The sequence below is a fragment of the Numenius arquata genome, chromosome 22 (assembly GCF_964106895.1).
Source record: "Numenius arquata chromosome 22, bNumArq3.hap1.1, whole genome shotgun sequence".
Taxonomy (NCBI): Eukaryota; Metazoa; Chordata; class Aves; order Charadriiformes; family Scolopacidae; genus Numenius; species Numenius arquata.
In genome coordinates this window covers 6,826,517-6,851,202 of record NC_133597.1, presented here as the reverse complement: position 1 = coordinate 6,851,202, position 24,686 = coordinate 6,826,517, and the positions used below count along the sequence as shown (strand labels likewise).

The 24,686-nt window shown below is 45.1% G+C and overlaps 1 protein-coding gene across 2 annotated transcripts in view; it reads left to right on the top strand.

Annotated features, from left to right (window-relative positions):
- FLI1 (Fli-1 proto-oncogene, ETS transcription factor) overlaps positions 1–21,202 on the top strand; it is a 38,439-nt gene extending 17,237 nt beyond the window's left edge. Inside the window, exons 4-8 of one of the 2 annotated variants that reach the window (XM_074162335.1) lie at positions 3,385–3,453; positions 16,953–17,018; positions 18,312–18,374; positions 19,639–19,686; positions 20,673–21,202. In XM_074162335.1, the coding sequence (XP_074018436.1) occupies positions 3,385–3,453; positions 16,953–17,018; positions 18,312–18,374; positions 19,639–19,686; positions 20,673–21,202 (776 nt within the window). The remainder of the gene's footprint in view (positions 1–3,384; positions 3,454–16,952; positions 17,019–18,311; positions 18,375–19,638; positions 19,687–20,672) is intronic. The other variant, XM_074162336.1, reaches the window with a different exon arrangement.
- The last annotated feature ends 3,484 nt before the right edge of the window (positions 21,203–24,686 follow it).

Here is a 24,686-nt window from a genome sequence, read left to right as displayed (position 1 = left end):
GATGTCTGAGTCCAGATTGAAAAAATAAACCTGTAGCATCTGCAAGACCTCAACAAAAGCTCAGTCTTAGGTTTTGGAGATAGAAGGTTCATGTGAGCTATTTAATATAGTCGAGACTAAACCAAACTCATATCACAGCACCTTTCGTCTTCAGGCAAAACGAAGATCTGGATCAGAATCGGGCAGTTGTGTGCTGTTTCCATAACCTATTGAAGCCATCAGGAATTCAGTCATCTCTGATCTTTAGGAGATTTCAGACTCACAGAACCCAGTTCTGCAGCTCACTCTGTAGTTTTTCCAGGGAACTTACTGTTGTCCCCCCCAGACAATTATCTTTCTTTAGGTGTTACTTCCAGTTTCCCCTCCAAAGTTGTGAAGCCGTGCCTTGACCTTTTCTTCTTGTTCATCCCCTGCACCTTGGGACTCCAGACTGACTGACTGCTGGGCCGGTGTCTTTTTTCAAACACAGTCTGCCTGCTGAATCTTCTCCCGTCAGCCAGTGGGCAGTGGGAAGGGAGGTTTGAATGTTTTCCTGCTAGGTTTGGGATGAACATCAAAAGAAGCCTGAACTGTCACCTCCCGTCCTTTTCCTCTCTAGTTACGGGGGGTCGGTGCTGTGTGGTGTGTACAAACGAGAAGAGCCTGAAAGGGAAAGAATGAGACTGTGGTGAGAAGCAGAAGCAGAAAACTTGCTTTGTGGTTTCGAGCCATATATTAGTGCCAAACAAAACTATAGTGCAGAACCCTGATTCTGCCAGGAGGATGGGGAGGGGTAGGCCACAAGGCCTTTAGAAGGTGAGGATAAAAAAAGACTTTCAGGTTAAATAGACTTCAAGATTGTGAATCCAAGATGTTCCTGCATCTCAGAGGGATGAGCTGCCTTGTGAAAAGGAAGGCTTTATAGGGAAAAAAACTCTCCTGCTCTGTTTTTCAGTCCATTTTCCTCTTTAATTAATGCACAGGCAATAAAAGAAGTAAGGAAAAGGTGGAGGGAACAAAAAGAGAACATGTTTAATAGTAATTACAGGAGAATAGCCCTACACTGTATTAATAATATCAGTGCATGATATTATGTGCATGCCCTACACTGTATTAATAATACCAGAAAGAGCTGATTTACTCTAAGGTGTCACTGACCCAGTGAGGGTAGGGGGACTAAGAACAAAACGAAAATTCATTGCAGCCAAAGTTTTGCCCAAGAATGAGTAAGGGAGGGAGCAGCCCGGCCTCTGTCTGTCTGCTTCTCTCTGTCCTGATCTGTGTCTCTGCCTTTCTCTTTTCCTCCTTCATCGAAAACCCTTAATAGGAAACACATTTCCTTTTCTGTGGTGTTCCCACCAGAAACCTCAGACTGTCGGGCAAAGTGAGAACTTTTAGCAATTAAACTGGGGGAGGAGCCGCCCCTTTCCAGTGGCTTGGACTGCATTTTTTAGTGTAAAGTAGCTATAGGTCGATCATACAGGCTTGTTCGGTGCTATTCATCACCCCACCCCCCACCTCCTCCCCCAGTCAGTGCAGCCGGGCATTTGCAGCCTATTTAGTCATAGAAAACTGTGTTTCTGAATTCCCCAGCACTTCCCTGTCTGGCGGGGCCAAGCTGGGCTAGGCGTTGCATTCAGCATCTTCTTCAAATAACCTGACAAGGAGAGGGTGGCGGACAGGAGCTTCCCCACAGATATTCAAGATAGAAATGCCAAAGCCAGAAACCATCTGGTGAAAACATGAGTTAGGTGGACAAAGCTGTTGCAGTTCCTCCCGCAGCGGCAAAAGACCAGCCAATCTCTCAAAATATTTAAGCCGCTCACTTTGGCTCTCTGCAGCTTTCACAGTTCAAGGTACCCGTGGGATCCCTTTGAACTCTTTACCTCTGAGTTCACCGTGTTATCCATCCTGGTCTTTTGGAACATCCCTTGTCTTGCAGCATCTGGTACCATCCGTCCTCCACTCCCTATGAGTAGACTTTGTTTTCCAACACCTTTCACCTCTCTGTACATGCTGGCTCGTGTACGGCTTTGGCTTTGTCTGCATTTGGGGAAGAAGAGAAATCCATAGGAATAATAATAAGATCCAGCACCTGTGGTGGCTGTTACTTCTGGCAGGGAACTGCCGAACCCTCAGCTCCCGCAGGAAAGTGAGACACACTGTGAATACTGCGGAGGGGCAAGTGAGGTCAGTGTTATTTGGGATCATGTGGATTAGAGGAATGTGGAGACTGCATGGCTTAGTCACAAGATCCTAATCAGTTAGTGTTAGAGTACCTGCAAAAGAGGTCTTCTCAGCCCTGCCAAAGGGTCTGGGGAAGTGTGTACAGAAATCTATACTGTTTGCTGTGTGTTGCTTAGGTCCAAGTACCTTAAATTGGACAGAATCTCACCGAACAGAGGGCTGTGTAGATAGGAATAGCAGAAAGTGTCTGTAAAGGCACTTCTCATCCGTAGCCACCCATGGCACTGGTGCCCCGCTCCAGGTCACATCATCAGTCCCACAAAGGTGGGGCCTCTGCCTTGTTAGGAACATCAGTGCCTGATGCAGTAGAAGCTTTTCAAAGAGCTGTAGGAAAGGTGAACCTAGACAATTATGCAGCGTAAACACATGTAACTAGACAACCATGAAATGTGTATTACATGCTGGCTTCTAAGAGCTCACAGGGCCTCTTCCTCCATTTCCAGAAGAGTTTACAGGAGAACCAAAGTAAAATGCTTAGAAAGGAACATTTCCACCACAGACTGTGCAAAACAAAGACCCTTCCAATGGGTTCTTTTTTGTGCTGCTTTTGAATAGTTTTGTTTCAAGTGGGGTTGGATGGAAAAGCCACTCTGAACCCAGAAAGCTACTTTCAAATTCCACAAAGCATGAGTGATACTGGAATATCAGTGAGATTTTTGCAGCTGTTGGCTCAAAACCAAGCACGTGACACTTTAAAAATGTTCACATCATGACAGCGCAATTCATGTCCCTTCTACTCTATGTTCCTCAAACAGGACATTTCTCCGTCACAGCTAGAGAGAGAAAAGCTTCTTCCTTATCCTGTAATACAGTCTGTGCCATAGTAATTTCTAGAGGCTCTGCTGCGGTAGATATTGTACCTCTATAAATGTACTATACAATCTCACCGCTTTACATCAGCTTTCAATGGAGGACATCAAGGTGCTCAGTGAAGGAGTCAAATGTCTGTATTTTGGTGGCAAGTGGTAAAACAGTAGCATGTGTGACATACAGCTACCAAGCTTTTAAAAGAATTTCACATCCATCATAGGAAATGTGCTTAATTCTCTGAAAAATTTGGTCTTTAGATCCTAGCGATAGCATTTTCTACCTGCCTGCATGGTTCCCCACTGGCAGAGTGCATTCAGACTGCAATAACTCCTTTTCTTTTCATTACAGGCAGCTCACTGCTGGTCTACAATACTCCATCTCACACAGAAGCTTCCTCACGGCTTGCCACCAAAGAAGGTCAGTCTTTTGCATATAAACAGCCTGGCTTCCTGTGCTCTCACAAGGTGTTTGATTGGGTTAAAACTAATCCTTTTATATAATATCCTTGGCATGAAAATGTTCTGATCTGCTGTGCACACACAGCATGGTTAAAATAGAATAATTCACAATTTTTATCTCTGCTTGTCCAGCCAACATCGTGGCATAAAATGTATATCTGTCATTTTCACACTTGTGTATTACTGAGTTGATGAACTGAGGGCATATTTTCTGTTCTTTATGGGAAATAGTTTGAAATCTCAGATATACAGCAAGGACTGAGACACGGTTTCTCTCTAAGCGAGTTCGTAGTTGAAAGGATAACATTTTCTCACAATAAATTGCATTACTGAATAAAGGCCACTCAGGTCTTCCAAACCCATTCATGAATCTGTCACCCAGTTTCAACCAGTAAGGAAGACCAACTGTATCTTTTTGACACTTTTATTTTGGAACATTTTTATTTTCTTTTTCAAATAACCCCACATTTTTAATCTATTAGAAATTCTGATCATGTAGATAGAGCTTGTACACCTTGAAGTTTAAAAGTTAATAACACACTTGGGGCTCCTTAAGAATTTTCAGTTGTTTGCATATCCTTCAGTCAGGCTTTTCAGATTTTCTTCCGCAGCTACAGTCCTAGTCCTTTTTCTAATTTTTATTGAAAAAATGGATTCTCAGTCATGATAAAGTTATGAGAGCTGCTGTATGGGTCTGATGCACATCCCTTACCTACATATGACAGTAAATCACAGTCAGACATTTAAATTGCTAAATTCCAAACAGGGTGTTGAAGACCAAACCCTGGCCCTGTGCTGTATAATTTACCATGTAGGACCAGGAGCCTTGAATTAGGTCTTCCTTTCCCTTGGTGTAGCTGCAGAAACATTGGATTCGTTCACGGAACTGTGTTCAGCTCCTCCGTTGGAAAAGCTTCTGGGAAGAGTGTGAAATCTCACTTCCGTCGTACGAGATAACCCACCAGGAGCAGCCTGCTCTTGGGCAGGGACACTTTCCTCACCTCACATATAAACATTTTGGTGCTTTTCAGGAGAACATGGCTTCAGGTTTGCATTTCAAAGAATAGTGGGGAAAGGCAGAATGTCTTTTATTTAAGCAGCTGGAGGGACAGATAGAGAGAACCCACCCCCCCCCCATTTCACTGAAAGGCTCCAGCAAACTGAGATCACCCGTTTAACACGGTTCTGCACGGCGTGTCCGGCTGCCTCACTGACCAGCACTGCCCTTCTGGGGCAGCCAGCGCTCCTTTCTCCTGGCACCACACTGCATTTCAGCTCCAACATCTGTCTTGGAGCCTGGACACAACATCAGCGCTGGTTTTTACAGCAGCTTCTTTTCTCTAGCATATAACTATCCACTCGAGCTGACTGTTCCCTGGCATTAGCTGACAAAACACGGTACATTTCAGAGACAAAGCCATTCAGGCTTTTCTGTGACTCACTACTTTGATGCTAACAGTCACCTATGTAAAATGAATAAAAGCTAGGCTCCCTCCTATTTGAATAAAGCAGCCACATGTGCACGTGTTCCTCAACAATTTCCCCCATAAACACACACGCACATCCAAGCCTGTGCTTTTTCTGTCTCAGGCCAGGTGGTTGCTAAAAATAAAGGGAAGAAAGCTGTGATTTTTTTATTAAAGAGAAATGCTCTGTGTAAAATTGAGCTCCTCTGAATTTTTTAGACCCTTTATCTCTGCAAGTTGGGCCTAGAGCCACTCAGGCAGAAAGAAATTTGAGGGAAAATACTGTTCCTCCCCCTCCATTTTTACTGCTCTCAAGTGTGTTTCTTTAGTGCAGCTGACAGAAGTTTGCGTTTGATTTCTGTCAGCCAGGCATTTTTAACTTTACATGGTACTTTCATCATGTGTCAATAAAGGACGAAAAACACCCACGGGATAGTCAAATAAAAATTAAGAACTAGCCTAGAAATGCTGAAATCCCATCTATTCCTTTTCCATTTCTTCCTACAATGCATAAATTTCCTCCGCATCCATTTGATGTCTGAGTAATATTGTAGGAGAAACCACTTCAACCCACAGTAACTGATTGATGCTCCGACTACTGTTTGTGAGATAAGGAGACAGGAGAAGAGACACCTGAACATGACAGGAACTGGGGGAGCCGAGTGAAGTGTCTTGTCCAATATTACAGAAGAAACTCATATGGACGTAAAAGTGGGCTTGGAATTCCTCAGCCTCGGTCTAGTCTGTTAGGAACAGGATTTCCCTTGCTTCCTTTTAAACCTTGTTAATGACCTTGCTTCAAGATGATTATATTTTTTTGGAAAAGGAATTTCAGGTTAAAAATAATGATTTTTTAAGAAGTACTTTCTGGTCTCCTTAACTTCTCAAAAGATGAGACATTTTTCTTTGTGTTAATGCATATTGAATCTACTAATCCTGTAAATATTTCTTCTCTCTGTGCCTGTGAATAAAAGCAAACAAACAAATTTTTCAAACCACCTTCCCTTGAGGATTCGAAAGCAGGAGGAGCTGATGAAATAGTGCAATACATGTCAGAGATAGGAAAAAATACTATTTTCTTCCCTCCCCTTGTAATTTTTCTCACACATTCTCTAAGATCACAGAGCTGATGCAAATAATCTGCTTGTGCAGATTCCAGAGGGAAATGCATGGGGTTTGCATACACTTACACGGTGTTTTATACAACATATTCCATCCACATACTGTAAGGAAGAACCTACATGGCAATAAAAGGTACGGCTGCAACACAGGCAGATGCGGGTGTTTCAGATGCAGCTCTGCTCCCTCCCGGCCTTGTTGGGGACACGGCAGGGATGCTCTGTGTCACCCGGGAGCACAGGGCACCGCTGACCCGTGGCCCCGGCTGGCAAAGGGCAGCGCTGCTGTCATGGGACTGGATTTCATGCCCTGGCTCCGGGGGCAGAGCTGCCTTGGCTGGTCACAGCTGCAGTTCTACTCCCTTTTTCCCTTCTATTTCCTGCCCTCTCACTTCTCTCTGCAGTGCCAGCTCCGCGCGCAGGGGAACCTGCAGCCCTGCTTTAGGAGAGTTAAACTGCTTTCACAGCAGAACCAGATACTGCAAGCTCATACAGCTGGTGCTCCAAACACATGCGTTTTGTTGTCGGATCAGATAGGTAGAAACCTTGTCATGTTCAAAGGACTCTTGTTGCCTGAGCTTCTTTGCTTCTCAGCCTCATAAACACTCAAAAGTATGGTATTTAGCGTCATTGGTACAAATTGTCTTCAGCTGCCTTTGAGAAAGAAATTGCTCTAATGAAAATCACCAGTATTTTTTGGCTAGAGAACAATTTTCTGAAAATGAAATGAGGTTGCTCTCGTTGCTGAGTGGAAGGATCTGTGTCCCACTCCCAGTGCTCCACTGGAGCAATGGGCTCTTCGCTTCCCGTGGCTGTTTGGAGCCGTGACTGACCTACTGCAGGTACCGGAGACACGGGAGGAAAATCTGAAACCACATTATCTGCCGAGTCCATGGAGATTTTAAATTGCTCGCCATCAGAATGGTGTCATTTAAGTAGGTTTCCATAGGGAAAGGGAAAGTATGTTCACATACAACAACATTTAGGAGGCCAAAGGGCTGTGTCCCGTGTGGTTGTGAGAATTCTGGCCTCAATCCAACCCATTTTAGAGTCCGTGCTTACTCTAAAGTATGTTGGAGTCTGCATAACTCGTGTGGTTAATACACAAGCCTAAATGCTGTGCAGGATTTGAACCCCGCTGCTGATCTCTTAGCAGGACAGTGCTGGCACTTTCCAAAAAGGCAGAATCGTGATGTGTTGACGTGTAAAATTACACATGTCTGAACAGGCACGTGGTGGTGGGTACGTGGTGCTCTGTAGAATGTGCTGGGACGCAGAGAGGTGGGTGTTCGTGCAGGGAAGGGCCAGGGCGGGATGAAGGAAGGTTTGGCTGATAAGGGCTACACCGACTCATGGATTCATAGAATCATGAGAATCATAGAATCACAGGATCTCATCATCACATGTGAGAATTCAGTGGAGTTAATTAGGTGTGGCTGTTCGCCTCCGGATTACAGGTTATGTATGATCTTGATTAAAAGGCTGGATTCAGCCTGAGTTTTTATCCTCCGCGTACGTCAGGCTCAGCCTAAGGCAATGTAGGGAGCTGAGAATAGTGGTAAAGCCAGCACTAGCCCTAAGTCTCATAAATCCAACCTAAATTCAAGCAGAACACAGGAAAAACTGATGTGCTACCTGCATTTTCCAAGGGGGAAGAAGTTTGTATGTGACTACATGAATATGGCTGTAGGAGACTAATTTTAATAATTTAGTCTGTGGCTATTACGTGTTTATCTTTGCATTATAAAAGTGTTTGTGTGAACAATAAGGATGTTTGGGTAAAAAGTCTGTTTACTTGTATGTTTTGTTTGGTTGTTGGCAAATTTAAGAAGATGATAAACACATCGGTGAGCTCTGAAACTCACACAGCAGGATTTCCCCTGGGTTTGTACCCGTGTTCCTTGTGAGCCCTGAAGGAAGAGCATCCTGATGTTGGAGCATCAATAAGATCTCTCTCATGCAGATTCCCTGGTACCTAAGAAAATAATGAGTCCGTGCAGCTGCTTTTCTCGCCATCGGGGCCACAATCTCTCTCCTCTTTCTCCAGCAGTTTCCTTTCGGTTGGTAGGAACTCTTTAAAACTCATCTCTCCCACTTGTCAAATTCGATGACAATTTTGGGTGGCAGGTTCAAAAGTTTTTGAGGACTGGAGAGAGAGGGGCAAAGTGAGCACAGGCAGTGTGACCGCATAAACACAGTTCCCACAGGAAAATGGTTCTCAAATTCCTGCATAAAAATCTTCTCTTGAAAAGGCCATTTTTCAGGTCTAAAAGGTTGTCATGTGAAAAATATTGACTGGTTTCAGTAAACTCTTCTTTCGAGTGTGTCAGTAAGGCCCCTTGTTCACAGCAAAGGTTAGAAACCCTCCAGTCTTAGTCATGTCAGAGAAAAAGCAGTTGCAGCTTTATGCCCTCTAAATTGTCTGTACATGCGAAAACATTTGTCGGTGATATTTGTGTGCCTGGTGATGAAATATCCCATTTTTAGCTCCGTAGCAGAAAAAGGGGAGGCTTTTTTGGTGCTTCTCTTACTGCAACTGTGTGGCCAAACCAGGGATTTATGATTTCAGGGGAGACAGTAGCAAGCGCTTTTGGATTTTTCTTTTTTCTTTCTTTTTTTTTTAATTGTTTTCCTTTGAAATTCCAGAGTTAGTGTTTTGTCTGCTTTCTCCCTGACCCTCTTCGGAGGCAGGCGTGTGTTTTTTCACCAGAAAAACTGGAAACAAAGAATCGTTGTCTTTAAGCTGTAGCAGGCAGGAAACCCAACTCACAAGGGATCACCCCGAGCCAGCGCTGTCCCAGAGCAGACTCCAGTTCTCTGAATTCAACCTGACAGCTTGTCTGGAGCACTTTCTAAGTAACCATTATCCTTCCTTTTCTCCCAGCAAAAGAGCTATTATTTTTTTGCCTAGGGTGCACTGCAAGCAATGTTATTGCACATGTCGGGGGGGGGTTACACGTTTGCTGGGGTGCAGTCCCTCCCGCGAAAAGCTCTTGGAAGCGCTTTGGCTGTTTCCTAAGACAAGAGTAAATTTGTTTCCTGATAATGAGTTAAATGGGCAAATGCTGTAAAAATGCTGGCTGCAACGTCTGTGCATGTGGCTCTTCCCTTTTCTCTTCTGTGTGTATTGCTGTGTCTGGCTTTTTTTGCTCAGGGAATACGCGTTTCTTTTTCTTTACTTCTGCATTTGTGCATTTTTCAATAAGCTCCAAGCGCCAGCGCGTTAACAGTTTGGTTTTACCCCCGGCGTGCTGGGGGGTAAACGATGCGCGGTGCTGTTTGGGTATTTGTGCACACTCGTATGTGTGTTTTGGATGAATGAGCGTGTACGTGTGCGGAGGGTGCTCAGAAACGCGCCTTTCGGAATATGCCATTGTGTGTTTTTCTCAGTACCGTGCCTGTCTGCATGAGGCTGCCCGTGTCTGCAGCCCCTCTAGGTTGACTGGAAATCACTGCTTTTCAAAGCTGGCTCTGGGAGGGATTCTTAGGACACATACTTCAGTCTTCATGCGCTGTGCATTGGGACTTCTGCTGCTGATATTAAAAAAAGCAACAACAACAACAAAAAAATTCTCATTACTTCCTCCTTTTCTTCATAATGTGTCTTTGTAAGCGTTGCACAGGGTAACTCAGACGTGAATCAGGAAGTTCCAGCGCTGCACGGCTCTGGGATGTTTTTCTAGCCACACTCGCACAACTGGGGGCTGTCGCCTATGGCTTAAAGCAAACAGGGAGTGACTCCAAATTTTGGAGGCCAGAGCCCCCCTTCGAGGGGGGGAGCAGTTCTCCAGGCTCTAGAGCTGCGGCGCGTGGGGGCTCCTTCATGTCACCCTGCCAGGCCAAGTCAAAAGAGGGAGAAGGATCACAGATCTCAAGCTGGAATGAGCTGCCTCAGAAGGTCCTTGTCCCTGTCTGTGCAAGCTGAATGAGTCCCTTTGGAAATCCTGAATCCCAGTTCTGGGCATGCACTAGGTGAAGCTCCAGGTCCTGGTTGATAGTGGAAATAGCGGGCCTCAGCCACAGCACTTTAATCCAACACTGGATCTAGAATAGGAGTTAAATCGGAAAGGTTTGATTGTTCTGGTCTGTATCTCCAGAAGGACAGCAATGCATGACCAGGCTCTCAGCTACTTTCAGAGAGTCCCCAGGTTAAAGCTGTTCTTCATGTCTGTGTTCTGCAACAGATTTCTTGTGTAAATCCAGCCATCAGTCCCTTCTCCCTTGGTTTGAGTTGACTTGGGTTCAAAACCCAGTGTTGTTCCAAACCTGGACTTTGGTCACCGTGTCAGTATCTTATCTGTAAAACAGGTTAATAGCAATGTCGAGATGTTTTGTGGTTTATTTTTAATTGTGAAATAATCAAATTGTCTGATAATGTAGAATAGAAGTTACTTAGAAATTGTTCTGCATTCAGCTAGTTGCTTCCTCTTAGCAGAGAGACTTAGAATTACTTAATTCCACATGTGATCCCTGTACTGGTGACTCTGTAGCACTGGGAGCAGGACACTGTGGTCTTGAAACAGAAACCAATGAGTTTGGTGCTTGAAGGCACTGGAAAGTCCTATGTGATCCTGAGAACAGTGATAGTAACACTGGCTGTGAAGGACATACAGCACGACAGACGGTATACATGCTAAGTAATCGTCTTCATTAGCAGAAATAGTAAATTGAAAAGTAATTCATTGCAAAACAAATGATACTGTGGCTGAGATTTCGAGGCCTCAGTGCACACGGTTACGACACGTGTAACTCGCCCCTGGGTGTGTGCCACAGGGCTCAATGCTATGGGAAGCTAATTGCTGACTCTCATGAGCCACCTCTTGTAGCCATCTGAAAAGGCCAGCGGACTCCTCATTCTCTGCTCTGCTTTCTAGTTCTGTTCCACCAGCTCTCTCACACACTGTCACACCTCCTACAGACCAAAAACAGCGTCCAGAGCCTTCACAGCTTTGTGCTAAGAAAAACTCCATCTAAGCAAGTTTCTCACAGCTGCCATTGTAAGGTTTTGCACTGTGTGTATTGAGAATTTAGTAGGTATATTTGGAGCCGGAGTGGGCCTGGGAAGAACCTTACAGACTCTACAACCTTTATGTTTGCTGCCATCACTTAAAACAATACATCTAATGTTTCAAGGAGGAGTTGGAGGTGTTTTTGGCTTCCTTGCCCCTCCAGAAACCCACATTCTCAGTTTCTTCTCTCCAACTGGCTTTAAACACAACCCCACCTCTTCAATGCGATCTCCAGGAGGTGAAATGACTGGAGTGTGAGGGCTGGACGCTCAGCAGCTTGGCAGACCTTGCTTACGTGTTTGCTTTGCAGCAGTGGTGGTTTTTGTTCCCCTGCGCCTACGCTGGGACTTTTCCAAGATACCAGAATAGTGCCACCACATACAACCTCACTCCGGGAGGAAAAGCGGTGAGGTCCTATGCCCTCCTTTCTCTCTCTCCCTGTAAAGTAGTTGCTGCAAAATAGACCCCAAGTGACCACTTAGATTAATCACAAGTCTGGATCCCCCAGGACACCTGGTTCTGCTTTCCCCATTTAGAGAAGCTAATTTAAATTCCAGCCACCAAGCCAGGATCCTACCGAAGCAGAAGAACTCACTGCAAAACCCAGAATGTGTTCTGCCTGGAGAAGCCCATGGATCCCATAGCCTGCTTCGAATTTGCAGCCTTCCCCTTCCCCTGATTTGCTTCACTGAAGTCTGTAAGGCCAAGTCTTGTATGGAAATATAGTGCCTGTGCTCCCTAACCAAATACGACAGGGCGTTCAGGAACAGTTCCTTCTCTGTTTCAGGTTTGAGGGGTTTTCCTGTCATGTGAACTGAGGTCATTCAACTTTTCTTTGTAAAGCACCCCGAGATGCCGTGGTAAGGAATCCAACAGAAGGTGGTAAATGACTGCAGTCGTTACTGCGGTTATTATTCACCTGAGTCAGCGACTCAGCGAGGCAGACTTGGTCAGAGGCTGCTGGTGCGTTTCAAAGGGAAATGGAGGCAGACAAGTCACTGAGACTTGGGAAACTTACCTTTATTTCCTTCCTGGCTTTGTCCCCATGACTCAGGACAAGCCATCCTTTGGCTGCCTAATGTCCTTAGAGGCATCAGCTTCATTAGGCCAAGATCCGTGGGCTCTTTGTATTGCTTAGCACCTACCATGCTGGGAGATCTGGATGCCCCCAGGAGTTTGCTGCACGTGTGTTTCCCCGGACACCTTCTACAAGCATTAACCCAGGCGTGACACTGCCCAGGGGTCTGACAGAGGGAGCCAATATCCAGACCAGTCACTCTGCACCTTGACGATGAGCCCCAGACAGTGCCTGGCTGGGAAGGAGCTGCTGCTGCTGCTGCCAGTGATGCCATGAATATGATAAATACACCAAGCTATTCCTTCCCAGCCGTGCTGGCGATTAAGGGCACTGTGCCAGCACAGACGGCATTTCAGATCAGATCCCCATATAGCGCCTATAAAGCATTTAGTCCATAAATGACCCAGCCCCACTGTATCCATCCTAGAACAAAAAAGCCTGAAAATGAGGATGTTAGCGGCCCAGTGCCCATTATTCTCCTGGAAAGCCTTATCAAGGCTGGTAGCACAAAATAGTGCCTGAGTCTGGTTTGACTGGAAAAGCTCCGGAGCGAGGGGGATGACGGGGCTGTCAGCACTCACCCAGCAGCTCAGGAAGCTCAGGGACTATGAGCCTATTGTTAGTTGAAATCCCCCCCCGCCTTGCTTCTCCCCTCCGTCCCAAGCTCTCAGATATATTTTTTTTTAATTTTTAAGAACTTTTTAAAGCTTATCAGAGAGGGTTTGCTCTCTAATACATCATATCTTAAACACAGATTCCCTAATGGCTTGTTCACTGGCCTGCATTCAAGCTGAAGGGACTGCTAGGGATGGTCTTTGCTGGGATGTGAGAATCTGCTTGGGGAGTTAAAGCTTGGTTTCTGAGGGAAATTGAGTCTGTTGCCTGTCTGTCCATCTGCCCCCAGAAATATTTGAGCCTATCAATCTGTTTAGACTAAATGCAATCCAGAGGTATGGGGAAGAGGAGCGAAGGAGCATTCAAGCTGTGAAATGGGGGGGTGCTGTCTGTAAAGGGAGGCTGGAGGTTCAGTGGAGCCTCCCGGCTGGGATGGCAGCCCTCCTACACCTACACAGCACAGCCTACACCGCTCTCCTCCTCCATGGCCCACAGTCTCTACTAGGGCATCCCTGGGACACTCTCCTCAGTTTCTTCCCCACATCAAGTCCTTCCTTTGTTGCACCAGACAGTTCGACAAGAAGAAACCGCAGAGGTTTGGATAATAGGATGAGGGGTAATGGATTTAAACTGAAAGAGGGGAGATTGAGATGAGATCTCAGGAAGAACTTCTTTGCTGTGAGGGTGGTGAGAGCCTGGCCCAGGTTGCCCAGAGAAGCTGTGGCTGCCCCATCCCTGGAGGGGTTCAAGGCCAGGTTGGAGGGGGCTTTGAGCCACCTTGTCTGGTGGGAGGTGTCCCTGCCCAGGGGAGTGGAATGGGATGGTCTTTAAGGTCCCTTCCAACCCAAACCATTCTGTGATTCTGTGAATTTAGCTCATCTTTTGAACTTTACAGTTCAGCCTCCCTAATGCTCAGTCTTGATCTTGCTAATTTTGCCATCTTCTGAGCCTTTTCTCAGCCCTCTGTGTAGCCTCACAGGCTGTTTCACTGCGGCATTATTTCTGATTTACATCTAATTCCATAGGGATCAATAGACTTTGAAATGAGAGTTGCACAGCAGAGAATGAGAACTTCCAAATGGCACAGAGGGTGGCGAGGTAGGAGCCGAGGGAGATTTGGGGTGAGAAAATATAGACTAAGGTTAGAAAGCGTCCAGAGACCAACGCTACGCAGTCTGTTCCTCACAGCCTGATTTCTGGGAAAGCCACTTCATCTGGAAAAGGCAGCTAAAGCCTGAGGAAAGTGCATTTATGCATGTAAATAAATAAAATTATTTTTAACCTTCTTCCCAGGCGCGCTGTGAGTGTGAATGTTTGCAAAGCTGTGAGATCCTTAGTTGAAAGGTGCTGTGAAAGTGCAAAGCATTATTAATATCCTTTACCTTACTCATAATAGAGTACGCATTCATCCTGGGGAATTTCTGGACATAAACCAGACAGCTGCAGAATGACATTTCTTGAAAGCATCTATGATTTATTTTCTGCTCTTTAATTCCATTTTGTATTGAACACACATTTGTCATAGGGCTGTTGTTCCACTGGGCCTTTTAAGTCTAAAACAGACTCGGGGACCTGATCCCAAGCTGGTATAAATTTGCCCCTGACTTCACTGTAGCCATTTGCTGATTTACACCAGAAGAAGATCTCAGTCCAAGTCTTTTAATTGAATTTCCACAGACTGGCAAGTTTTGGTGTAAAATCCAAGCAGGTTTAATGACAGATAAGACTCTCCCTGTAACTAACCGTCTGGCGGGAGTTCTGTAGGATGTCTCCGAGCCACTGGGCGTCAGGTCCTGGGAACGGTATTGTTTTTGCAGAAACTCGAGTCTCTGGATGGGTTCCCTGGCTCTGCCTTTTCCATTTTGTTTTAAACACGTTCAGCTTTAGAGTCTGGGCCTGGAAGCCGGGAGGGCTGGTGTGGTTCTTTCACGTTGCACGGATTTTTTGTGAAAACAAAACAAAAATGGCTTAGTGGATTTGGACTTTTTTTTTTGGTAGGGAGAGAAAGAGTTGGAAACTTGCAGGAGCTGAGAGAAGACATTTCAGCAGCAGGGCCTTCATGGCGAACTTGCATTTAACCCTTCTTAGCACTGGAAAATCACACTCAGGTGTAAGTCTCATCCCCCCTATATACGCCCACACTTTACTCCTTAATCCATAGGGAAAACTGAGGCAAAGGGACTCATTTCAGGTACCCCAAACCTGGATTAAACATGGTCTCTGGCACCTGCACACCATCCTTCCAAGCTGGCATTTTACAACCTAAAATGTACATTACAAGGAAACCCAGAGAGGTTTTGAATGATAATTTTGACCAGGCTTAGCCAAATTTGTCTGGAGAACCAAGCCTTGATCCCATAAAGCCCAAGAAGCCACAGCAAGACACACCTGGTCAGCATGTCCGGTGGTAATAGTGTCACTTACTGGTTAAACAACCCTCAGGAGATGCATTTTACACCCTTGCTGTGACACCTTGAGCAAAGCAGGGTCCTCCTCTGTGATAGAGTTTCTCCATCTGGAGGAGGAGGAGGAGGAGAAGGAGGAGGATCATCTCTCCAGATGAAGGCCTATTTGTTTACTCAAAACATGCTGATGCCTCTTAATCAACCAACCCATTCACAGCAGTTGATTCACTTCAGTCAATTTTCTGACCCAAAAAGGATCAGAGAAACTTGAAAATTTGCAATGAACTCTGCTACTTTTTGGAAAGGAATTTTTTCCCCAATTTGAAAAGAATTCTTCTGTTGGAGAAAGAATTGCTACCTTCCTTTTTAACAGGATCTCCCTGCCGGTAGCATTTCCATTGAAGTTACACAATGGTGAAACTGTTTCTGATGGAGCTAATCGAAATGTTTGTTAGCGGCTCAATCGGTGGAAATTTCTGAGGTTTTCCCTTTCTCTCTCAATAGAGAACTCATGTTTTTTTCAAAATACTTCCCAAAACACTGCTCTAATAGCTCTAGTTGCGATACTTCGGAAGGATATCCCAAGGGAGAAATGAAAGTCAGAGGCTGGCTGCAAAGAGGACATGGGAAAAGCCAGTGGTTCTTTCAGAGCCTGTCTCTGCTCTCCTGATTTCACTCCCTGATAGCACAGCAGCCCCAGGATGACGTTAGGATCTGCACGATGCGTTTCCAACAAGGAAAATGCCACCCGTGCAACCAGCAGATTATTTAAAACACAGACAGCCGCTGGGAACCAAGCTTGGGGATAAAACTCCCCGGCAGCACCAGGCTGGGGCCAGTTCCAGCCCTGCCACGGGAGCGGGGACAGCACGGCTGGGGCTGCCACCTCCCTCTCCCAGAGATGTCCCGTTGCACGCTTTGTACCAGCCTGAAACCGTAGCGGTTTGTTTTTCAGTCTGATCTATTTGCAGTGGGGTTTGCGGTTTCTAGTAAAAAGGGAAAAAACAAATAATTAAAATAAAAATAAAAACAGGCAGATTACATGAGCTCTGTTTTCTCCCCTTCCCCTCTCTTCCCTCCTCCTCTCTCTCTCCCTCTCTTCCCCTCCCCTTCCCTCTCCCGTCCCTTCTCTGTTTTCCTTTTCATGCCAATAACTAGAAGGCTGTAATTTCAAAGCTGCAGCGGCTTTCCCAGCGCCGGGAGGAATGTGTGAGTGCCTGGGATGTTTCCGCAGGGAGCTGCAGCCCAAGAGGGCACGAGGCGGTGCTCACTCCTTCCCAGTGGCAAGGCCAGGGCTGCGTTTTGAATTGCACTGGAGAGGGTGCTTTTCCCCCTTTTCTCCCTCCTTGAAATAACCTCCTTACTGTGCCTGTCGAGTCCTTGGCCTCCCTGGGTTTTAAAGTTACCATTTATTTTCTGTGAAATCACAAAAGGGTTCGTCTCATCCTCCTTTTCTGCCCGTGGCCTTCGGTCATCTTGGGATGAGGGAAAGGGGGTCTCCTTTTGGAGGGGATGAGTCGCACTATCGACTTGATGTTCAGAAGGTGCCAGGCTCAAGTATTGTCCAAAAATTGAGTCCCAACCTCTGTATTTACTCCCTGTCGCCTTTGTGAGAGGGCCCAGGGAGCACAGGAGATACAGGAAAGGAAAAATAATATCTGCCTAATACTGAGCCATTGGGACCAAGATACAAAGCAAGATTCTTGCAAGTTTTCTCTGAGAAGAGTTGATTTCAACCCCTCTGTGCCTGTTGCCTTTTGTTGTTAGATCCCTCCCATGATGCAGTCAGGAGAGCAGGATGGGGCAGTAATGGGAATTCTGGCCTCACCAAAAGTAAGTTGTCCCAGTGGGAGCCACAAATTCTGCAACGGAAGATCACAATGAGACTGTGGGAGGAGACAGTCATGGCTAGCTCATGTTAGGAGCATCGGAAAGGCAGAAGATTTGGGGATAGTCAGTAAGAGAAGAGCTAGAATTATGGTATTACAAGAAATAGAAATTGACACCAGTATTTTTATTATTGAATTGTGTGTTGAAGATGACAGCACGAACCTCTAATACTTTCAGGATTCGATTAAGGGGCCAGGAGCAGATCCTGCGCACAAACATAGACTCCCTGTCAACCACCTGCCTATAATCCAGTGTCATTTTTTTAGGGACAGATACAGAGAGCTTGGGCAGATTCTGAGAGTTTCTGACTACTTTTCAGAAAGTGAGATTCTACACAGAGTCCAGCAGGCAGCTGGGGCCCCTACAGCATGAGCCCTGCTCAACCAACTCTTCGTGTTTCTTACTGGTTTTACATTGTCTCTGAATTCACAGCACGTTCCAGGTGTCATCTCCTTAGAAGTACCGGTTCCCTGTCCCTAAAGACCGTATCTTGGCCAACAACCAGCTGATTCCCAGCCACACTCCCCCCTGCTTCCACTGTGGGGCCATGTTCCTGTGGGGCAGTGCAAAGATGAGCACATTTTATTCTCAACAAGACACTACCAGGTGCAAATAGATGTGACAGAACCTGCCTCTCGGCTTGTACTTCCTTGGCTTTGCCGCTTTCTGAGCTACACGCACCCTGAATGTTCTCCAAGTTTTCTGTTAGGAGAAATGATACGAAGAGGAGGATCAGATGTTAGTATTGAAGCGATTTACAGGAATAGCCATGATATTTTCAACAAAATGTTTGATTCGATAAAACCAAAACTTTTTGGAATAAAAAGGTTGGTTTAAAAACCAGAAGTCCCATTTCCAAAAAATATTGAAAAAAGTTCCAACATGAAAGAAGCTCAGAATTTATACCTTTTAAAAAATCCCAATTTCTGTTCAAAACACGGATGTAAACTAGAAAGGAAGTTACGTTACAATAAAAGACAGAAAATTAATACAGTACCTGCATTATATTTTTCTTGCCTCATCTGCATGTTTTCCTTTCACAGTGAAACTTTTGATTTCTAGTGAAATCTCATGATTTTATAGTGCCGTTTCAAAACTATCAGCTCTTAGGATCAAAAAACTTTTCCCATCCAAGTGGCCGTTATTCCTGTCCAATGTATCTTGTACTTGCCTTGTTCTCTGCTCATTCCTCCTCTTCTCTTCTAGTACATATCACATCTTTCTCTGTTGTTACAGGCCCTCCCGTTGCAGGGACGCAAAATGTGAACAAGACAACAGAACAGCAACGGCCCCAGCCAGGTAAGGGTGATTTTGTCCCCCTGCTTTTGCTAATTAATTAGACTTGTACTAGATTGGGTGAATAAACATGTCGAGCAGCACCAACCACAGGCACAGGACAAACAGGCAGAGCCTTACAGGGAAGTCTCGGAATAATGAGTCAACTCTGACCGAGCGGTGACAGCGATTGTTCCAAACCGTTTCTATTTTACTGCCGTGTCCTTCCCCATTTGATAGAAACGTCCCTGTTTCACGTCCCTGAGTCATGTGCAGCGCCCAAGCATTGCCCGCACCTCCTTTGAGGCATCACGCCGCGCCGTGTCACAGGTCACCTATGGCAGCGAGGGGCACAGAGCTGTGGGTGCTGCGCAGTGTCTGCGTTACCCCTTCCCCTCTGCTACAGCATCTCCAAACAGAACCAAGGGGGCTTCCCCTGCCTCAAAGAAAACCAAATAAGAAAAGCAAACCCTGTTGGGCAGGGAGCAGTAGTGTTTCCTGCTGCTTTCCCAAGGGGCCTTTGAAAAGCTAAATCCCACCTTGGCCGCTTCGCACAGCTGCTTTCTATCCCTTTCTTTTTTTTTCAGGGGGTTGGTTCTTTTGGCACTGGTTCAATCCACGAGCAAATGCTATAGATCCAAATCACCAAAACCAGCGAGAAGCAAAGGAGAAGTGTAGAGATTAGGGCTGAGGAGGCCCCACAAAAAGGGAAGGAATTCATTCCTAATAAATGCTCTGTGGGGTTTTCAAGAAACACTCAGCCTCATTGGAGCCAGTGACAAACCCCTTGTTACTCCTGTTTGTCTGAGGCGCTGCTTGTTTCAGGAGGGGAGAGTTGGGTGAACGTTTCATTGACCGCAGAGAGAAGCAGGCTGGGCAAGTGAATTTGAAAATCTCATCTGCTATCCCGCTCCTTTTATTAGGAGAAATATAAATGCTCCTGATTTGTTACTGTTCTACTATCCCACACTTCTTTTTTCCCATTTCATGTTTTCTTGTCGACACGTAAGTGCAGGGTATGTCCAAAGAGATTACAATCTTTGAAAGCCCGCAAGTCTGAAACCAGTGCCAGAATCACCGTGCCATTTCGGATTCCATAAATAATTGGTGGTTGTTTGCTAAAAAAGAAAGAAGGAACACATCGAGTCTGTTCCAGGCACTAAGAGAAGAGGCAGTATGAGTAAAGAAAGTGAAAATTTGAACTGGTTTCCAGAACAAAAAACAATGAACTGTTGTTTCTTTTTGATGAAGCGTTTTTTTAAAATAGCTTTGTTGGTGTTTTTTTTAGATCCCTATCAAATCCTGGGGCCCACTAGTAGCCGTCTTGCCAATCCAGGTGAGTTCATCTTTACATTTCAGCCCACTGTTATCAAGGGCGTTCGCTTTCCTTCTGATCTGCTACTCCAGTCCTTACTGGATGAGTAGGTTTGTCCTCTAACACAGGGAGGGACAGGCTGTGAGAGACCTTAGCAGCTGTGCTCCCACAAGTGCTTTTGCACAAAGTCCTTCCAGAAAAGTGAGGAAAGTGGTGCAGCATCATCTTTGTCAGGATGAAATCACTCTCCTGAATGTTCTTACCCCAAACCAGCATTCCCTAAGAAGAGCTTTATAGGGGACTTCAATGCTGCTCTCTCAGATTTGCAGCACAGGTTGGTTTTCCACTGTCTGTGATGGATTAGCTGAATGGAAGGCACAAAACATCTCCAAAAGTCCCAGCTTAGTAACTGTCCCTGGAGGGTTATCTGCCGAAAACAGCCCCCGACTTTGGGGAATAAGACCTGGAGTAAATCTTGCTTGAGCTGAACAAACTTGTATACATTGAACAAACTTGTATACATGTAAGGAAACATCCTCTTTACTATTAGTATAACCGAGTAAAAGTAGGAGTCATCTAGTCTGGGGAAGAAATAACCTTACGAAACTCAGATCACCAACTGGAAAGACAACTGTAGGTATCCAAAACAATATCCGTGGTAAACAGTAAGAAATTAAGAGTTGCAATATACTGTGTTAACTGTTCAGTGAAAAATTTTGCAGAACAGTATGCTCGGGAAAAGGCCTGTTTATGAATAGCCCGAAGATTTTAAGGCCAAAGGCGACCATTATGAAATCTAATCTGACCTCAAACTCATGAGCAGAACAAAGGATTGACTAACTTGTTTGCTGGGAACAGTTTATCCATTCCTACATAAGACTTTCTAAGGCTTGAAGGAGCAGTTCCCAGTAAAGATCGAGATAGTCCTTCTGTTTCCTGCCTTTGTCTTTGCTTTTAAGCAGGAAACACAATGTCATTTCCTTTCCTCTTTGGCTTGCTTCTCACAGGGAGCGGGCAGATCCAACTGTGGCAGTTCCTCCTGGAGCTGCTCTCGGACAGTTCCAATGCCAGCTGTATCACGTGGGAAGGGACCAATGGGGAGTTCAAGATGACGGACCCTGACGAAGTGGCGCGGCGCTGGGGAGAACGCAAAAGCAAGCCCAACATGAATTACGACAAGCTGAGCCGAGCCCTCCGATACTACTATGATAAGAACATTATGACCAAAGTGCATGGCAAAAGGTATGCCTACAAATTTGACTTTCACGGCATTGCCCAGGCTCTTCAGCCTCATCCCACTGAGTCGTCCATGTACAAGTATCCATCGGATCTCTCCTACATGCCGTCTTACCATGCCCACCAGCAGAAGGTGAACTTTGTACCCCCGCACCCTTCTTCTATGCCTGTCACGTCATCCAGTTTCTTTGGAGCAGCTTCACCTTATTGGACCTCCCCTGCAGGAAGCATTTATCCGAACCCCAATGTCCCTCGCCATCCCAACGCCCACGTATCACCACACTTGGGCAGCTATTACTAGATGCTTTTATCTTCAAGTGGCCTTTATCAGTCTGGTTGGACTTTTTCTTTACTTCTGGGATTTTTATGGTTTTTTCGGGGCAGCCTTAACGGATAATTGTGGCCTTTCTGGGGAAGAATTAAAACTGGATATTGGTTATTCCTGGATCAAACCTTTTACTTTCGTAACTTTGCCTCTTGTGTCTTGTACTGAGAGATGGATGCTTCTTCAGGCCAGTACTCTGCATTTTCTTTGGGTTTTAATGCTTATGTCCTCTGTAGGAATTGACGATGAAGATTGTTCACCATTACCTGGAATGATTATTAGTTTTTTGATGAGAGAAGTTTTTAAGGATTCAAAGGCTTTTGACAAGACATAGATCCAATGGTGGGTCATAGGAAAAGATGACTACATGCATGTTTTTCTCACTGTGGAGGGGGTAGGCAATTTGACCATCAAGTGGAGGACGTTGGGCTGCAGGGGACCGCAACTGGAATCTTAGCTTTAAGGCAGATGAGGATTTTCTCCCAACTGGAAATTAAATATATATATATTCATATATATATATGTACATGTATATTTTAAAAAGTAAAGGGCATTGAAGGAACTTTTCTAGAGTGTACAACTTCATTAGACTCTGTATTATCTCCAGAAGCATCAGAAACCAGAACAAAAAGTAACCTAACGTCAAGCACAGACATTCCTTGAAAGCAAAAGTGAAGTAAAATAAATGACAGCAGGCCCTGAGCTCCGCTGGAGCTCCAGGGAGCGCTAAATGCTACCGATTCGCGAACGCTGTGCGTTTGTCAGACCGTCATCCAAAGTGGTCAACAAATCAGAAGGCAAATTACTGTATAAATTATGCAGAGTTATTTTTCCCTATATCACACAGTTTTAAAAGAAAGATTAAATAAAACGAGTTGACCTCGGTCACAAATGCAGGTTTGTTTTTTACTATCAGCTCAGTTGTTTGTGGGTTGTTTTTGTTTTTTTTTTTTTTTTAATGTAATTTGTACATCTTCTCAATCTGTACATTTGGGCTGCAGCTTTGTACTTTTTGCTAAAAAAATTTAAAAAATAAGACATGAGTAATGTATCTGTTGGAGACAGCCTTGGTCCTGCAATTGGATCCATAATTGACCCCCGAAGTAGCCAGAAATCTTCCAGCTTTCCCTGGGTTTGTCTAGAGCAGAGTTTTTTCTTGTATTACCCTTGTCGTAGCTGTCTGCAAATTAACTCCACTGAGCCAACATGTTTGCGTCGGAGCTGATTGAAAACATGCACCAGCATTTTAAAGCAACTATTTGAATATTTTGTGATCATTTTTCACCAAAACTTTGAACTTGGGAAAGTTCTTAACCACTTCATCGTGAAAATTATCAAATACTTCTCGTAACATCTTTTCGAAACCTTTCTCTTGGGGTTTTCATTTAAATTTTAAACCTTCAGAAATTCTCAGCCATCTCTAATTTTGCACATGTTAATTTGATGATCCACAAATGGTGGTTTGGTGCTGTAAACAGAGGGGTAAACCACAAGCATTTGGGTTTTAGAGCAGATGTCTATAGGGGGGGGCTGAGACGTACATGTACAGCCTATTAATTAACTTGGATTAAGTGGCAGCCAATTAACAGCATCACAAATATCTGGTCTAGACATAACCTCTGGGACTCTGGGCGGGTGCGAGAGTTGGTCCGTGTGCATCTGATTGCAGGACGAGAGCCTGAAACCAGAACATTCCAGTCTGCTCATAACTTTAAACAGAAGCACTGATGCCATTATTTAACGAAATGGAAAAAATAAGATCAAGCTAATCAGTTTAGGTCTTAGTGCTTTCGGGATGTTTATAAGTAACATTACTGCAATAATCGCAAAATTTAAGTATGAAGAAATTACCCACGGAAATGGGGCTTTTGCTACTATATATATGCAATGTACTTTTTGGATATTAAAATATATATAATTTTGCAAGTAATCTTGGTGTTTTTTAAGAAATGTATTAAGTGTTACAATGAAACTGTTGTATGAAGAGGATGATGTAAAAAAATGTGACAAAATAAATGGTGGTTTTCTTCTCTGAGGCATCATATGGTCCCACTCTCTCCCTCCCGTCTCATACCTGCAGATGAAGCATGAACTCTGCCTCTAAATTCAATTTAGCTAAAAAGGAAAACAAAGCAGTTCCATAGTAGTGGCCAATCATAATCCTTATCACTATAAAACAATATGGACTTTTTATTCTGGAAAATTTGGAGCCAGTGTTTGTCAGACCTAATTTAGTTACTGAAGTGTCTAAATCAGAAACCTCGGCTCCATCTTTTGTCCATGGAGAGAGAGAGAGAGAGAGAAGGCGGCAGAGCAGCCAGAGCTGGGGGGGTGAAGTGTCTGGCACGGGGACGGTGGCAGAGCTGGGGACAGAGCCTTGTCCCTGCCCCAGCGCTGGGGTCCCAGCCCCGAGCCGAGTCCCGGTGGGAGCCGTAACCGACCTAATAGACATCTCCGTCTCTTTGCTCTTCAGGGCGCTCAGGAAGTCACTGGCAGAGTGTGTGCGGTGCTGTGGGTGTTACCATCCTGCCTGCTGCTCCTCTTTCTCACCTGGCCCTGCAGCCAGGGAAAGCCAGAGCATTCGTGAGGTGGAGTGAGAGGCTGCACAAACAAGCGCTGCCAAGGAATCTTCTGATTGTGTGTAAAGGTCAGGCAAAGGCACTTCCTGTATTTTTGCAGACACACGGTGGTCCTGAGAGATAGCTTGATCTCGCTGCCGATTTGATAAACCCTTAGAAATACATAACTGCACAACTACACCATTTCCTTCCTCCCCACACAACCTTTTGTTGTTGGGTTTCTAGTACAATAGCTTTCACCGCCTTGATTAGCAACCCCGGGTTCTGAAAAAGAGCTGCGTTGGTGTGTGCAGCCACCACAGGGCTGTTCCCTTCGTGTATTCAGCCATAGTTGCTCAGTTTAGTCATAAGAGCCAGTGGTTTTTTTGCTTCTCTCTGTTGTTTTTCACTTTAGTGCAATCCCAGGTTCATGCTGGCTCTGCGTCGTCACTAGAAATATCAAATATTTTCTTTTAATCCAGCGCTCCTGCCCGGTTGCCAGTCATAGGAAAAGGGGAAGACTGAGATTTCCCAAAAACGTGCAGCGAGATGTACCCGCCTCAGTGTCTGCGTATCAGAGAAAGGGGGAACATCAGGTAGTCTTACGGCTTAATTACTCTTTATATCAAGATTAGAACCTGATTTCAACTATATTATAAAGGCAGAATCTGAAGTTTGTCAGGGTGCAAAGATGTCTTTGATAGCAAAATTTGGCCAGCAGGATTCTTGGTGAAAAAAAGGCTTTTGAAAGCAACCAACGATTTCAGAAGTATCTGTTTCCAGCTGTCCAACTTGCAGCATCTCAGAGGAGCCCAGACTGAGATGGGAGGTGATCAGCAGCACCCACAGCTGAGATCCTCTCTGTCTGCATTCCTCCTTCTCCTCAGAGTACTTACTGATAA